The sequence below is a fragment of the Chiloscyllium plagiosum genome, unplaced genomic scaffold (assembly GCF_037043375.1).
Source record: "Chiloscyllium plagiosum isolate Xiang-an unplaced genomic scaffold, Cpla_swu_hap1 HiC_scaffold_20, whole genome shotgun sequence".
Taxonomy (NCBI): domain Eukaryota; kingdom Metazoa; phylum Chordata; class Chondrichthyes; order Orectolobiformes; family Hemiscylliidae; genus Chiloscyllium; species Chiloscyllium plagiosum.
Genome location: NW_028270158.1, coordinates 59,649,484 through 59,665,399, shown reverse-complemented (window position 1 = coordinate 59,665,399; position 15,916 = coordinate 59,649,484). Strand labels below are relative to the sequence as shown.

At 44.7% G+C, this 15,916-nt stretch overlaps 1 protein-coding gene across 6 annotated transcripts in view; it reads right to left on the bottom strand.

Annotated features, from left to right (window-relative positions):
- LOC122560494 (inactive rhomboid protein 1) overlaps positions 1 to 15,916 on the bottom strand; it is a 365,137-nt gene that overhangs the window by 149,635 nt on the left and 199,586 nt on the right. For all 6 annotated transcript variants that reach the window (XM_043711146.2, XM_087998010.1, XM_043711147.2 and 3 more), the window contains one exon: positions 1,022 to 1,157. In XM_043711146.2, coding sequence (XP_043567081.1) covers positions 1,022 to 1,135 — 114 coding nt within the window. In that variant the 5' untranslated portion in view covers positions 1,136 to 1,157. The remainder of the gene's footprint in view (positions 1 to 1,021; positions 1,158 to 15,916) is intronic.

Sequence of the window (15,916 nt, the reverse complement as noted above, 5' to 3'; positions counted from 1 at the left end):
CCTTCTCTAATGCTCAGCCTGTCAAACCCATTCTTAACAAAAAAAAAGCCTGGAAATACTCAGCAGGTCATGCAGCATCTGTGGCGAGGTACAGAACCAATGGTTCAAGTCAGTGGCTTTTCATCAGAATCAAAGAAGCACTGACTCCATTTCCTCTTGATAGATGCTGTTGGACCCAATGTATAATTCCAGCACCATCAATATTTTGCTTCTGAACCTATCCATAAGCCTGAAGACATTTGATAGGGGTCAATCCTCAATATTCTCTTTCTGCACCAGTGGGTCAATTGACTAACCCAAATAATTATAATCTCTTTGCTCTGGTATCATCATTGCAAACCCTTTTCCCCCATCTTACAGTTATAGAGTCACAGAGACGGTACAGCACGGAAACTCTTTGGTCCAATTCATGCATGCTGACCAGATATCCTAAATTAATCTAGTCCTATTTGCCAGCATTTGGCCCATATCCCTCCAAACCCTTTCTATTCATATACCCACCCAGATGCCTTTTAAAAGTTGTAATTGTACCAGCCTCCACCATTTCCTCTGGCAGCTCATTCCATACACACACCACCCTTTGTGTGAAAAAGTTGTCCCTTAGGTCTTTTATATCTTTCCTCTCTCACCCTCAACCTATGCCTTCTAGTTCTGGAGTCCCCCACCCAAGGGAAGAGACCCTGCCTATTTACCCTATCCATGCCCCTCATGATTTTATAAACCTCTATGTTGCTTGAAGTATATGGAAACAAGAATTGTGAGCGGTTGGCCTATTCAAGGTTCTATATACATCTAAAAATAACCTCCCCATTTTTGAATTTTACCCCTCGAGAGATAAATCACAATATTTTGCTTGAATATGTCTAGTTTTGTAGCTAGAGTTGCGCAAATCTGTATCTCTAAAATTTCCTTGCTCTGCCACACCACTTGGACAGTTATTTTCCAAGGAGCCTGTGATCTTCTGGTTCCACTGACTCATTTATAGAGCTAGAGGCAGATTAAACAATTTATCCATTCGTACCGAATTGAAGCTGGGCTCCTCCACTGGGGGTTGATAGGTGGGGATGTCCAACTTGAGCCAAGGTGGTTTCTTCCTCTGTAAGCTGCTCGTACTATCGCGGCGTTCGTCAGACATCTTCCCGGTTTAAAGCTGGAGTCTGTTGGAGAGAAAAGGGAGACATTTTCTTCATCACATGCCATCATGATTATAGTTCCCCCTTATTGACAAGTACATGAGGGCTAAAGATTTCAAAGGGAACAAGGACTCAACATTAGGAATTTTGCCCTCCCCAGGGTTGGTGAAATGGGCAGCACTTGAGCGACTTGAGCCTGGCGAGAACTCAACCTCGCTTCGTCAATTAAGTGCTGAGCAAGGCCCATTGGAGTCTCTTGACTCGCTAAGGTCACCTTTTGGATTAAATTAAGGCTTCCCTCACCACCAGCCCAATCATCTGAGGGAAGTGGTGGGGAGGGTGACTTTTCCACTGGGTCTTTGGGGGCTAGGGGCTGCATTTGCCTCAAACCGGAGGTACCGACAGGAGGAAGAAGGGTGGACTCTGATAGGCACCCTACCCCACCCTCTTTCACTTTCCCCAACTGCCCTTCCACTGAAGAATGCATCCTCCCCCATGCACCCAAGAGGCAAAAGAATATCACTCTTGCTGGGTGCACCCACTGAAGACTGGGTCTCAACCAACTGTCTTCAGGAGACCAAAGCTGCCAACCTTGGATTGGCCAGTAGATCTTCGCAGGAATGGGGTTCCAAAGCCAAGCCCTGCAATAGGCCAAGAAGCTTGCTGATGACCTTTGAATTATTAGCACTCAATGAGCTGATTGGCTTGCAATCCCAGTCACCATGCATGCCTGCAACCACACCTAGGCAGCCAATCACAGCTTAGCTTTCCTGTTGATGTAACCAATGATCTCTGTCACTTCCCTCCCCCTCAAGCCCAAATCAAACGACTTCTTCAGCTTTCGTGGATTCCACACTGACAGTGTACACCCCTCGTTTTTTAATGTTCTCAGAGCACAACTTGGCCATGAGACCTTATTCCAACTAAACTGCTGACCAAACCTCTGGTCTTGATTTGCACACAAGCTGATCATGTTCTGTCCTCTTGGTTCCTGTCCCAATCTCCTTCAAAACTGCCGTCAGTAATCTACTCTTCAGAAAGTCAACTTTGACAGACTGACACGGAATTCCGCTTCACTCTCCTCAAATGTATCATTCACCTCTGAAATCCACAAGATTGCAATCTAGGTTTGTTCAAGATATCGTTTCAGTTGCATAACACTGACACCTTTTGTTATAAATTCTGTGACTTATGGTCTGCTCCACAGCCATCCGATGAAGGAGCAGCACTCGGAAAGCTAGTAGTCCCAAGTAAACCTGTCGGACTATAACCTGGTATTGTGCGAATTTTAACTTCTCCTCTACTACACTTTGCATTTCATCAATGTGTCGCATGTTTCCTGGTGAGGCCATAGATTCATTCAGGTTACAGCTCCACATGCAACGGTCTGCCACAGTGCGGGGGGAGAGAGGGGGAAGAGAGAAACAGAAAGAGAATGAAACCGAGGGAAACAAACAGAGGGACAGCAAGAGGGGAATAGGGTGGAGGGGGGCAAGTGAAAGTGTGAAGGGAAGTGGGATGAGTGGAAGGGTGGAGAATGTAAAGGTGAGTATGTGAAAAGGGATAAATGAGGACAGTGCAAGATGGGTTCATGATGGGGGATGATATATGAACGAGAGTGAGGGTTCTGAAGGACAAGGGAAGAGAGCAAAACTACAAAAGGAGTCAGGGAGACAAAACAGAATTTCATATTGTGACCAGTGTTCCTAATCAGCCTGTTCAGAGATGTTATTCCCCACATCTGGAGTAGGTGGGCCTTGAATCCGGAAGAGAGTCATAGAGATGTACAGCATGGAAACAAACCCTTCAGTCAACCCGTCCATGCCGACCAGATATCCCAACTCAATCTAGTCCCACCTGCCAGCACCCAGCCCATATCCCTCCAAACTCTTCCTATTCACTTACCCATCCAAATGCCTTTTACAGAGCCTCGTTTGAATCTGCTCTACTTGATGTAAAAACCATTTCTGTCACGAAGCAGTTTGAATTATGCAGTAATTCCAATTAAGCAATTGAACTGAAACTCCACAGGAGATTTGTGGTGCTAAATGAAATCTAATTATCCAATAATTTGAATTAAGTCTCGCTTAAAGAGGTATAGTCTTACACATCACATGCTTTGAATAACTTAAATTAAGAGGAAAAATCATGCAGGAATGGATCATATTGCACAAGCTCAACTCTGAACCACGACTGAATGTATCAACTCCCCTCAACTCCATCCCTTCCAACGTGTGGAAATGTGAATCAGAGCAGGGACAGACTATTCGGCCCTTCAACTCTGCTATAAATATTAACAATACTAAGTAACAATAGTTTGGGAGCAGAGGGATATAGAACCTTAAAAAGGTGACAGGTTTATATAGAGGATCTGGATCAGCACAGGCTTGGAGGGCCGAAGGGCCTGTTCCTGCACTGTGATTTTCCTTATTCTAACAGATCACATCGCGACCTTAACTCCAGTTTCATGATCCCCAATAATCCTTGGCTAGTCTTGAACCTACAATCTCTGTCTTGGGAATAGAGCTCTGATGAAGAGTCATCTAGACTCAAAACATCAGCTTACTTTCTCTCCATGGATGCTGTCTAATCTACTGCGATCTCCAGCAATCATTGTTTTCAGTACAGATTCCAGCATCTGCAGTAATTTGCTCCTATCTCTGCCTTGGGAATAGATCATGATCCCGCCCTCTCATTGGCTGGGGAAGAAAGAGTTCCACAGATTCACAGAAAAACCGCACGTGTCTTAGATCGACCATTTGTCTGCAAACTCTCACCAGGTTGTGTCTTTCTCAGAAAGAAAAGCATCTTTTCAGGCTCCAGCTTGTGAAATCCCTTCAGGATCTTTGTACGCTTCACCAGTCAATTTTTGAAACACTAATGGATACTGGTCCTTTCCACTTCCAGAGTTGGCTTGTTTATAAAGAAGACTTCTCCCCAAATCATTGATAACTACCCTCTCAACCACCATTTCCTGCCTTTGGTAATGCCTGCACCTCTAACATTTCAGTAGTGATTTGACCATTTCCTTACCTCTGAGTCACTTTCCCACTACTTCCGAATACCTTTTATATAGAGTCATAGAGATGTACAACATGGAAGCAGACACTTCGGTCTAACTAGTCCATGCCGACCACATATCCTAAACTAATCTTGAAACATTTTCATAGAATCCTTACATTCAGCCCATCGGGTTCATACTGACCTTCCCATGAGCATCCCACCCAGACCACTCTTTCCCTGTAACACCTAACACCTAACCTACACATCCCTGCACACTATGGGCAAGTTAGCATGACCAAACCACCAAACCTGCACATCTGTGGACTATGGGAGGAAACTGGAGCACCCGGAGCAAACCCACGCAGACACGGGCAGAACGTGGAAACTCCATACAGACAGACAATCACCCGAGGGTGGAATCGAACCAGAGCCACTGAGCCGCTCCTGTTTCCCTCTCATTCATGGTCAAAAAACTCAAAGCCCTGATGTTAGCTTGAGGTAGGATAAGGCAGCAATGGAACATGTGCCCCTGTAGACTGCTGGAAATCAGACCCAGCTTAATTTAATCCCCACACCTCATTTACATTTGCCTTAAGGCAAGAGGAATGGGGGGGGGGGGGGGGGGGGGGGGGTGGACAGCTATGCGGAATCAAACGGGTGACAATTTAAATCAAAAGAAGGAAAAGCCACAGCTGATAATCAGGAGCAGCTGGGTGAGCGTTCACTCAGTGTCAATCATTTTAAACTTCGGCGGGGGTGGAAAGTTGGCCAGTCAATGGAAGGTTGGACAGGGCCCAGAACGGCTGTGCCAGTGGGATATGGCTCGTTTTTAAGTTCCCAGTGAACTGCAAGTTAAATCTGGGTGTCTCGATAAACAGAAATGAACCAAAATCAGTTTGGAACAATTCAGATTCATAGTAATTTTCCAGCATAATCACAAAATGTCAACAATTATACAGAACGGCATAATATTTATAGACTTATAGCAGATTGTACATTCTACAGTGTTGTAACGCTCCAGACAAATGTTTCCCCAGAATAAAAAGGGGAAGAAAACTGACTATGAAAGCAAACTGGCAAGAAATATCAAAATGACCAGAGAGAGATTTGACAGGTCATGTTACAACTGTACAGGGTTGTTGGGGAGGCTGCACCTGGAGTACTGTCGACAGGTTTGATTAGATTAGATTCCCTACAGTGTGGAAACAGGCCCTTCGGCCCAACAAGCCCACACCGACCCTCCAAAGAGTAACCCACCCAGTCCCATTTCCCTCTGACTAATGCACCTAACACTATGGGCAATTTAACATGGCCAATTCACCTGACCTGCACATCTTTGGACTGTGGGAGGAAACCCACACAGACACGGGGAGAATGTGCAAACTCCACATAGATAGTCGCCCGAGGCTGGAATCGAACCTGGGACCCTGATGCTGTGAGGCAGCAGTGCTAACCACTGAGCCACCTTGCCACCCGCCTGGTTCCTGTATTAAAAAAAAGGTACACCTCATATTGGAGTCTGTTCAAAAGAGATTTACTTGGCTGCTTCCCGGTAATAAGGTATTGTCTTATCAAGACTGGAACAACAGGATAGGCCTTTTATTCATTAGTGAGGGGTGATCATATTGAAACATCCCAGATTCTGAGAGGATGTGGCAGGGCAGATGTCAAGAGGGTATTTCCACTGGGCAGGTTGAGGGTGGATGGAATCTTGAACTGGGGGTCATGGATCCATGGGCCTGGGGAGGGGTACTCATTTAAAACTGGAACTTTTCCCAAAGGATAATGGGTTTGGTCATGCTTGCCTTCTTTGGTCATAGCATAGAGTACAGGAATTGGGACATCATGTTACGGTTGTGTTGGACATTAGCGAGGCCACTTTTTAGAATACTGCGCAGAACACTGGTCATCCTGCTGCAAGAAGAATGTTATTAAACTGGAAAGGATGCAAGAAAAATTTACTAGGACGTTGCTGGGACTGGAGGGTTTGAGTTATAAGATGAGGCTGCAACTTTTTTTTTCCCTGGAGCGTAAGAGTTTTAAAAAGAAACCATGAGAGGCAAATCAGGAGGGGAATAGTCAAGGTCATCTCCCAGGGAAGGGGAGCTAAAACCGAGAGGACGTAAGTTTAAGGTGAGCGGGGAAAGATTTAAAAGGGACCTGAAAGGCAACATTTCATACAGAGGGTGGTGTGTCTATGGAATGAACTGCCAGAGTAAATGGTGGAGGTGGATGGAATTACAACATTTTAAAGACATCTGGACAGGAACGTGGACAGGAAAAGTTCAGAGGGATGTGGGTCAAATGCAGGCAAGTGGGATGAGTTTAGATTGGGAAACTTGGTCAGCACGGATGAGTTGGACTGAAGGGTTTCTTTCCGTGCTGTACGACTATGAAGGTCTGGAATTCTCTATCCCAGAAAGAGTAGTGGAGGCACGATCACAAAACATTTGAAGGAGGGGGATAGATTCTAGAAATATCAGGGAGTTGAGTGTTTGGAGAAGCTGGCAGAAAAGGTAAATGGAGGCTTGCAGTTGATCAGGGTCTTATTGAATGGTCGGGCAGGCTTGAGGGGCTCAATTACCTCATCCCATCCCGATTTCTAATGTCATTATGTATTTCATGCACATCCAAGAGAAAGGGTTTATTAGTGTCTCACTGACAGCATCTGACAAGAAATTCTCATCTGGGAGCAGTTGATGATCGTTGCACTAGCTGTTCTTTTTATTATCCACTGGAGGCTAACTCTTAGAAATTCCACAAGATGCCCTCCCACTCGATGACCTTAAACTCAGTGGATTCCCCCCCCCACCCCCGCACACCCCACCAAAAGAAAATCACAAAATACAACTATTTATATCATTCCTCCAGAAACACCACTGAACTTCAGCCTAAGTTATGGCAGGAGATTGACCGTACAGCACAGCACAGAACAGAAATTCTGTGGTGTTGAAAATTCTCACTAATAGCCTAGCCATGCTTCTTGAAGACACAATTTCTTAATGGGTCAAAATTCTGAACAGAACTGAACAAAATCTGCTTGTATGTATGAACTCCCATCAGTACATCACTGTGGTATGCTTTTATTTACTCAACGCAGTGACAGAGCCTTTTCCAATTTAGCTTTAATTTGAAAACTGCAGCGATTTCTCTTCCCCGATGTTTAGTTTCTTTTTCTTATCATCGAGCCATTTTACAAATTGATTCACAGGATATAGATGTCACAGCAATGTCAGCATCTGTTGTCCGTGGCTAAAATTTTTTTAAAAACATTATTCATTGGATGAGGGTGTCACTGACTAGACAAGCAGTGTCAATCAGGTAAAAACAATGACTGCAGATGCAGGAAACCAGATTCTGGATTAGTGGTGCTGGAAGAGCACAGCAGTTCAGGCAGCATCCGAGGTTTAGCAGTAAAATCGACGTTTCGGGCAAAAGCCCTTCATCAGGAATAAAAGCAGTGTCAATCATATTGCTCTGGGTCTGGAGTCATATATAGGCCAGACCAGGTGAGGATGGCAGCTTCCTTCACTAAAAGGGCACTGGTGAACCCAACTGGTTTTCCAACAATCATTCTACTCTTATTTCCTGATACAGGTATCCCCCGCTTTTTAAATGTTCACACGACACAGTTTCGCTTTAACAAAAGATCTACATTAGTACCTGTTTTCGCGAATCTACATTAGTACCTGTTTTCACTTGTACAAAAAAACACCAGTATTTTCCCATTTAAATAATGCACCTTCATTTTACGCCATTTCCAGATTACGAAAGGTTTCCTTGGGACCACTGTCTGGGTCTTTGGATTCACAGTCCAGTGATAATACCACTAAAGCCATCACTCTCCAGGAGGTGCTGTTAAGCCTCCTGGCTTACACCATTGCAGTCTGCGCAGGCAAGATACTATGACAGTGCTTTGAGGTGCAATGCTCCTGCTTCTCACACAGCAACAATGAAGGAAACAGCAATATAGTTCCAGATCAGGGTAGGCAGTGGCATGGGGAGAAAGAGTTCCCACGGGCTTGCTTCCCTTGTCCTCTTCGGTGCTAAAGAAATGCACCTCCATCTGGGAGCTCGTGCACACTGTAGTCATGATGCAGTGGTAGCCAAGGTTGAGAGTGCTCAATTACAATTTATTTGAAAATATTTTAGCAGCTTTTGCATTTGACCATTCAGAATTCATGTGGAGTTATTGACAATACCCTGGCTAATGGGTCAGTGTTCCACTCGGTTGGAAACATAAATACTATATTTGGCTAACAGACTGCAATTTTCCACCCACACCTCCCTTGAGAATCAAAAAGGTACAGTAGCCAAATACCACAGAGTTTATATAAACATGGTCACCACAGCCTTGAGAGAACACAGCATCAAACAAAATTAAGAATTTTCGGTCATGGGAAGACTACAGGGGTCTCAAGAGACGTTGTTAACACAATGTTTGTTAACCCTTTGAGGACTGCAGGTGGATTTCCATTCCATACTTAAAGCTGGAGATGAGCCAGATGTCTTGGGGTACCATAGTTCATTGTGATCTCAGCCAACCTTTCCAATTTGAACTTGCCCATCAGCATCAGGAGAAACAGGGTGGTCAGAATAAGACCTGCCAGTCAATCAGTCCCTCTGACATCACTCTCAAACGGAGTCCAAAACCCAATGTTGCTTCTGATCGGGCATGTGGGAGGACACCTATTGGAAGGCAGCAGAGTCAGATAGGGTCAGGTGATTTATTTGATCCAAGCCGCAGTCTGACTCACACCATGTTCCTTTGTGCAAGGGTCTCCATCATCTTCTCCTCACAGATCACACTCCGTTCCCTCTTAACCAGCAGCAGATACCATTCCCACCTCTGACTGCTCAGGCTCACCTGGCAGCCCGCGTTCAAAGAAGTCACCAGGACAAGAAAAAAACCACATCATGCCAAGAAACTCAATCCCCTGGACTCCATTTCAAAACCCCCAGGTCACCAAGTCTCAAAATAAACCAAACAAAAAGATGCTGGAGAAACTCAACGGGTCTGGCAAAATCTATGCAGCGAGAAACACAGTTAGCGTTTCAAGTTCGGAAGGAGACACCTGTGACCTCTTCCCATATTGTTCCACTTTAGATTAGATTAGATTACTTAGATTAGATTATTACAGTGTGGAAACAGGCCCTTCGGCCCAACAAATCCACACCGACCCGCCTAAGCGCAACGCACCCAGACCCATTCCCCTACATTTACCCCTTCAACTAACACTACGGGCAATTTTAGCATGGTCAATTCACCTACCTGCACATCTTTGGACTGTGGGAGGAAACTGGAGCACCTGGAGGAAACCCACACAGACACGGGGAGAATGTGCAAACTCCACACAGAGTTTCCGCCTGAGGCGGAAATTGTACCCAGTCTCTGGTGCTGTGAGGCAGCAGTGCTAACCACCGTACCGCCCACATGGCACTGTGCTGTCTACACCAGTGGGTTAAAACAATGACTGCAGATGCTGGAAACCAGATTCTGGATCAGTGGTGCTGGAAGAGCACAGCAATTCAGGCAGCATCCGACGAGCAGCAAAATCGACATTTCGGGCAAAAGCCCTTCATCAGGAAGGGCACCAGTGGGTGCCCACCCACGAGACCCCAGACTGACCAGAGATTAGCGACCAATCAATAAGGGGAGTTTTGGCAAAATGTCTTCTAAAAGATCATGTCAATGACATCATTAGCATTGCCTAGTTCATTACTTTCATCACATCCACCCACTTCCCTCCCCTACTGAGAAGCTACAGCCTCAGGCACTATCCTCAGAAACTGCCCGGGCACAATAATGTTTAAAGCATCAGCCACACCTGAGACAGACAGTATTGCACTACCAGCTCAGCCCTCCACCTATCCTGCAGGGCCTTGGACACATGGGAACACAGCAGCTCCATCTACATCTCTCCATCTCCCCCAATTAAGTGAAAACGTCTTCATTTCAAGGTATTTCACTTAGTCGCCATTTTCAGGAACTCGACTCTGACATGAAGTGAGAATGCCCTGAGTTAGTATCAAAGCGCCTACGTCATTTTCCAGCAACAAATCTAAACTTCGGTGGAATAAGAACGAACTGCACTTCATTACCAACTGTATATGATTTATGTTTTGAACTGTCTCCTGTAACTGGTGGTAAAATTGAGTCGGCGAAAGTGAGGACTGCAGATGCCGGAGATCAGAGTTAAGCTTAGTGTGGTGCTGGAAAAGCACAGCAGGTCAGGCAGCGTCCGAGGGGCAGGAAAATCCATGTTTCGGGCAAAAGCCCTTCATCAGAAAATTGAGTGGTTTGGAGAGGAGGATGTGAACTCCAAAGAAATCTATTGACAAACAAACTTACATGACCCCCATACTAAACTGCCTAGAGACAAACTTGAGAGATCCACCAGTTATAGAGGTAGAAAGAGAACTTATTGACAGTAAGATGGATGTGTTAATACCTTCAGAGAAATGATGGTTATTGCCTTAAGTTATTGTGGGAATGTGACTGGAAAGTTGTTCTGGGATTTACATATTAATGAACCAAAACCTGCAACCCATTCTGAAAGATGAAGGACTGAACAGCAAGCTAGGTTTGTTCAATATCATTTCAGTTGCAGGACGCAGATCTTTTACTATAAATTCTGTGTCTTATGATCCTGCTCCATAGCTACCTGATGGAGGTAGCTAGGTCTTACAAATAAACCTGTTGGACTATAACCTGGTGTTGTGTGATTTTTTAACTTCACAGAACGGAAGAAGAGCTGACCTTTGTCACAGAGTCTCAGAGCTCTGTCAGACAGAGATTCAGGGAAAATGACCTACAAGCAGTTAGGCCGCTTTTGGATTACTGCATCCAATTCTGGTCTTCCTGCTATGGAGAGGATGTTGTGCAACTTGAAAGGGTTCTGAAAAGATTTACAAGGATGTTACTGGCTCCAGGGAGAGGCTGGATAGGCTGGGACTATGTTCTCTGGAGCATCAGAGGCTGAGGGGCGACCTTATAGAGGTTTATAAAATCATGAGGGGCATGGATAAGTTAAATAGACAAGGTCTTTCTTCCTATGGTGGAGATGTCCAAAACCAGAGGACACAGGTTTAATGCGAGAGGGGAAATATTTAAAAGGAACCCAAGGGGCACCTTTTTCACACAGAGGGTGGTGCGTATATGGAGTGAGCTGCCAGAGGAAGTGGTGGAGGCTGGTACAATTACAACATTTAAAGGGTATCTGGATAGGTATATGAATAGGAAGGATTTTAGGGGGATATGGGCCAAGTGCTGGAAAATGGGACTAGATTGGCACTGTAGTTCAGTGGGTATTCCTGATTAAGGGCTTTGGCCCGAAACATCGATTTTCCTGCTCCTCGGATGCTGCCTGACTTACTGTGCTTTTCTAGCACTACTCTAACCTTGACTCTAATCTCCAGCATCTGGAGTACCCACTTTCACCTAGCTCAGTGGTTAGCACTGCTAACTCAAAGCGACAGGGACCCTGGTTTGATTCCAGCCTCACGGTCTGTGTGGAGTTTGCACATTCGCCCCATGTCTGCGTGGGTTTCCTCTGGGTGCTCCAGTTTCCTCCCACAATCCAAAGATGTGCAGACTGATTGGATTGACTACGCTAAATTGCCCCATAGTATCCAGGTATGTGCAGGCCAGGTGCATTAGCCATGGGATGTGCGGGGTTATGGGGTTAGAGTAGGGAGGTGGGTCTGGGTGCAATGCTCTTCAGAAGGGCGTTGTGGACTTGATGGGCTGAAATGGCCTGCTTCCACACTGTAGGGCTTCAGTGATCAACTTAGAATATCTGGTTGGCATGGACGAGTTGGACCAAAGGACCTACTTTTGTGCTGCACATCTCTACGACTCTATAACAGAGAATAGAAAGAGGGACTGCTTTGGTCTCAACAACTGAGTGCTGGTGAAGACGGATTCCACTTTCAAAAAGAAACAAATCTGGTGGAGAGGTAAGACCAAGGAGCTGCCATAGAGTAGAAGGCCATTTCTTGTAGCTCAGAGGACTAATCGAAGTGGATTCTGTTTAAAACAAACACAGGACGACTCTCACTCTCGGAGGCAGGAAGGGTAGATCCTGCCATCGGCAGGAGGAACTTGGAACTTTAAACATGAAGACCACAATTTGCTGACAGTGTGGCATAATATATAAATACACTGTGACGTTTTTGGTTGGTGTCTAACAGTTTGCTGCAGTTTATAATATATCCGATAGTTACAGCAGAAACCAATCACATGTTGTCAAGTGATTCTTTGCTTCAGTCACTGGAAAATCCATCTTTTTTGGATTACTGGTCTCACAGGGATTGTAAAAAAGACACACGAAATTTAGTTTTCAATGACCTGCTCTATTTCCAGCATCTTCGCCTCTTGCTTCAGCTTTCCACTTCTGAAGTTTAATTATTTGTATTTGTTTCTCAAATGGGGATTCTGAACTTTGTGTGGGGTTACACAGAAACTTCTCACCGACTTTCCTAAATACTCATTTTACCTAGTAATTTACAACTTAAATTCTGATGAGTTTATTTATTTTCACCATCCTTCATTCACAACACGTTACACGGCTGTGAAATATGATTACTTCAACAAAAGCTAAACCAAGCCAACTTTGCAAACAGGAAAAATAAGCGTAACGTACTCTCTCATCTGCCATGTGGTTTATTAAAGACTAAATATAACTTTTTCCCAGTGCAGGAATAACTTTGACTCACATTTTGCAAACTTCCCTTGAAACCCAAAAAAAAACACATTTGAGCACAATATCAATCTACTACAATCTTAGGCTGTGCATTTTGTCAAACCATTTTTGTCCAAGTTCAATAAACAGAAATAAACTCCAGTGAAAAAAAATCCTGTTAAAGACAAATCTATTCTCCAGGCAAAACATTATTTACAGCTGGTGACTGTAATGTATCTTCTCTGATATCCGTTATTCGTTATTTTTACCTGTCTCTATCATCAGTGAGCTTTCATTGTAATAACCTACTTCCAGATACCTGCCTCCTATAACTGGTCCACCATCTGGATGTTAAAGCCTTAGAGGGACAAACGCAAGTCTGAACAGGAAAAACAGAGGCTGAAAAGGGGGAAAATCAATCACTGAAAAACTGAGCAGTTGGCAAACTAATTTGTTTGTTAAAAAAAAAATCCTTCCTCTTAAAAGTACTGGCTTGACAGCTCTGCTAGGGCATATTCTGTTTTAAGACCAGCTTCAGTAGTTGCAAATTGTGCTGTCAGTTAGGGTGACCCAAGGAGATTATTATGAAGCCAATTTGGCCCCATCTGAATCTTTAAGTTTTGGAATATTCTCCCCTGTTTGGAATAAGTGGTTTGGAGGCAGAGTTTGTCTTCAGTGGTTGAAGCACTAAGATGTTGGTCACAAAGATATTTTGTGCATTAGCCAGGTAGCTATAGTAAAGATGTTGTGAAACTTGAAAGGGTGCAGAAAAGATTTAGAAGGACATTGCCAGGATTGGAGGATTTGAGCTACAGAGAGAGGCTGGATAAGCTGGGGCTGTTTTCCCTGGAGGCCGAGGGGTGACATTATGGAGGTTTATAAATCATGAGGGGCATGGATAGGGTGAATAGCCTGGGATTAGGGTGATGTGCAGGGTCTGGGTGGGATGCTCTTTGATGCAGACCCAATGGGCCGAATGGTCTCTTTCTGCACTGCAGGGATTCTATGATCAGTCTTTTTCCTACGTTGGGAGAGTCCAAAACTAGAGGGCACAGGTTTAAGGTGAGAGGGGGAAGATTTAAAAGGGATCTGAGGGACAACTTTTTCACGCAGAGGCTGGTACATGTATCGAATGAACTGCCAGAGGAAGTGGAGGTGGTGGATAGAATTACAATATTTAAAGGCATTCAGATGGATACATGACAGGTTTAGAACAATATGGACCAAATGCTGGCAAATGGGACTAGATTGATTTAAAGATATCTGGTCTGCATGGACGAGTTGGACCAAAGGGCCTGTTTCCATGCGGTCTGACTTTGAGGTATCAATACATGATTACAACTCTCTTCCTTCAAACGCTCTTCAATTGGTTACCTGATGTGCCAGCTATTAAAGGGGCATAACCTACCCATACCAAAACACACCCTCACCATCACCCAGTTCTACAGCTCGGTGCCCCATCTCTAATATTTTAGAAAAATCAAATGTGTTCAAAGAGAAAAAAAACATCACTGCTAGAGATTGGGTGTGTTAGGAGAGGGTCAAGAGTGCACACGCAAAGCTGTGTGCCATCAGGTCTAACACAACAAAACCATATTTCCTACAGTCACAATAATTTGTACTACTGACTTTTTGACTCTGATTGAGGTATTCCCATGAAGAAAGCAACAGCCATCCCGAGCTGTGAAGGACTTTTCGCATTTAGAGGTGGGATTTCAATCGATTGGATAGCCCACAAAAACTATGTTCCTTGTAAAACAAAAACTTGTATTTGACTACAGGCTTCTAATTCCCACAAGGCCACCAGCTTGGCTCTACCAACCTCCAGTGTTGGCAAAGCCCCTCAATTTTGCTGGTGAGCACATGGTCTAACATATCCAAGCAACGTCAATGGAGAAATTCAGGAACATCCTCTTCTTGGGGCCCATTCCCACTGTGCGAGATGAACCAGAGCATAAATAAGGTTGTTGAGGAGCCTAGACAGCAGGGCCTCAGTCATCATTAAACTGAGGGCAATGAGCATAGTTAGTGTCAATAGGTTCAGATTGGTGGGGTAATGAGGGTCTGGTAGTGTTTGGGATGGCAATTGTGTTAAGTAACTTGTCCTTTCTCCAGGGCAAATTCATGTTGCAACTGAAACCTGAACAGACCTTAAGCCTCTGTGTGCACGATCTGGTATACACCAAGCAGCACAGTGGCTCAGTGGTTAGCACTGCTACCTCTAAGCACCAGGGAACTGGCTTCATTTCACCCTTGGGCCACTGTTTGTGTGGAGTTTGCACATTCTCCCCGCGTTTGCGTGGGTGTGCTCCAGTTTCCTCTCTCAGTCTAATGATGTGCAGGCTAGGTTGACTGGCCATGTTACATTGCCCCACATGGCTAAGAAAGCGAGGAGGGAAGATCAGCAATGGGAAAGGCAGGATCACAAGGTACAATGCTTTTGGGAGGGACGGTGCGGATTCGATTGGCCAAATGGCCTCTTTCCGCACAATGGGGATTCTACAATTTCTAAACAAGGGAAGTTCTACTTTGGTATCGGATCAAGGGTCCCTCATTGCTTTGCCCTACCCAATATGGTGGCAGCGTACATCAATCAGAAGCATCTTCCAACACCAGAGTCTCCAAAACAGAGGGGAGGTCACGTCACATGCTGAAAACACTGCACCATCTGATGTCGCCCCCCCCACTAATCAGGTGTCACTTCTTTTCTACTCCCTTATTGTCACCTTCCGCCCTGTTATGTTTCCATTCACGTTTTGCCATAAATAAATAACAGCTGAAATTTCTTCTGAAGCCAAACAGCTGCTGCCATATAGCTTCCAGCTATACAGACGCTAGAAACATTCCCCAGGGATTCTCTCATGACAACTTCCTGCAGCTCTCCTCAAGTTCAGCTGGAGGAAAATGATTTATTGCACCCTCAAAGGCCGCTTCTCGGTTTAAAATCGGAAACAAGGGATTTGTGGTCATCGGATGGAGAGAATTTCACCAGCGGTCCACTCAGAAACTCCATTCTCCGTCTGCTAATAAGTGCTTTATGGAGAAAGAAAACAATGTCACGTAGTTAAAAACAAAAAGACCTTAACTTTCAAATGT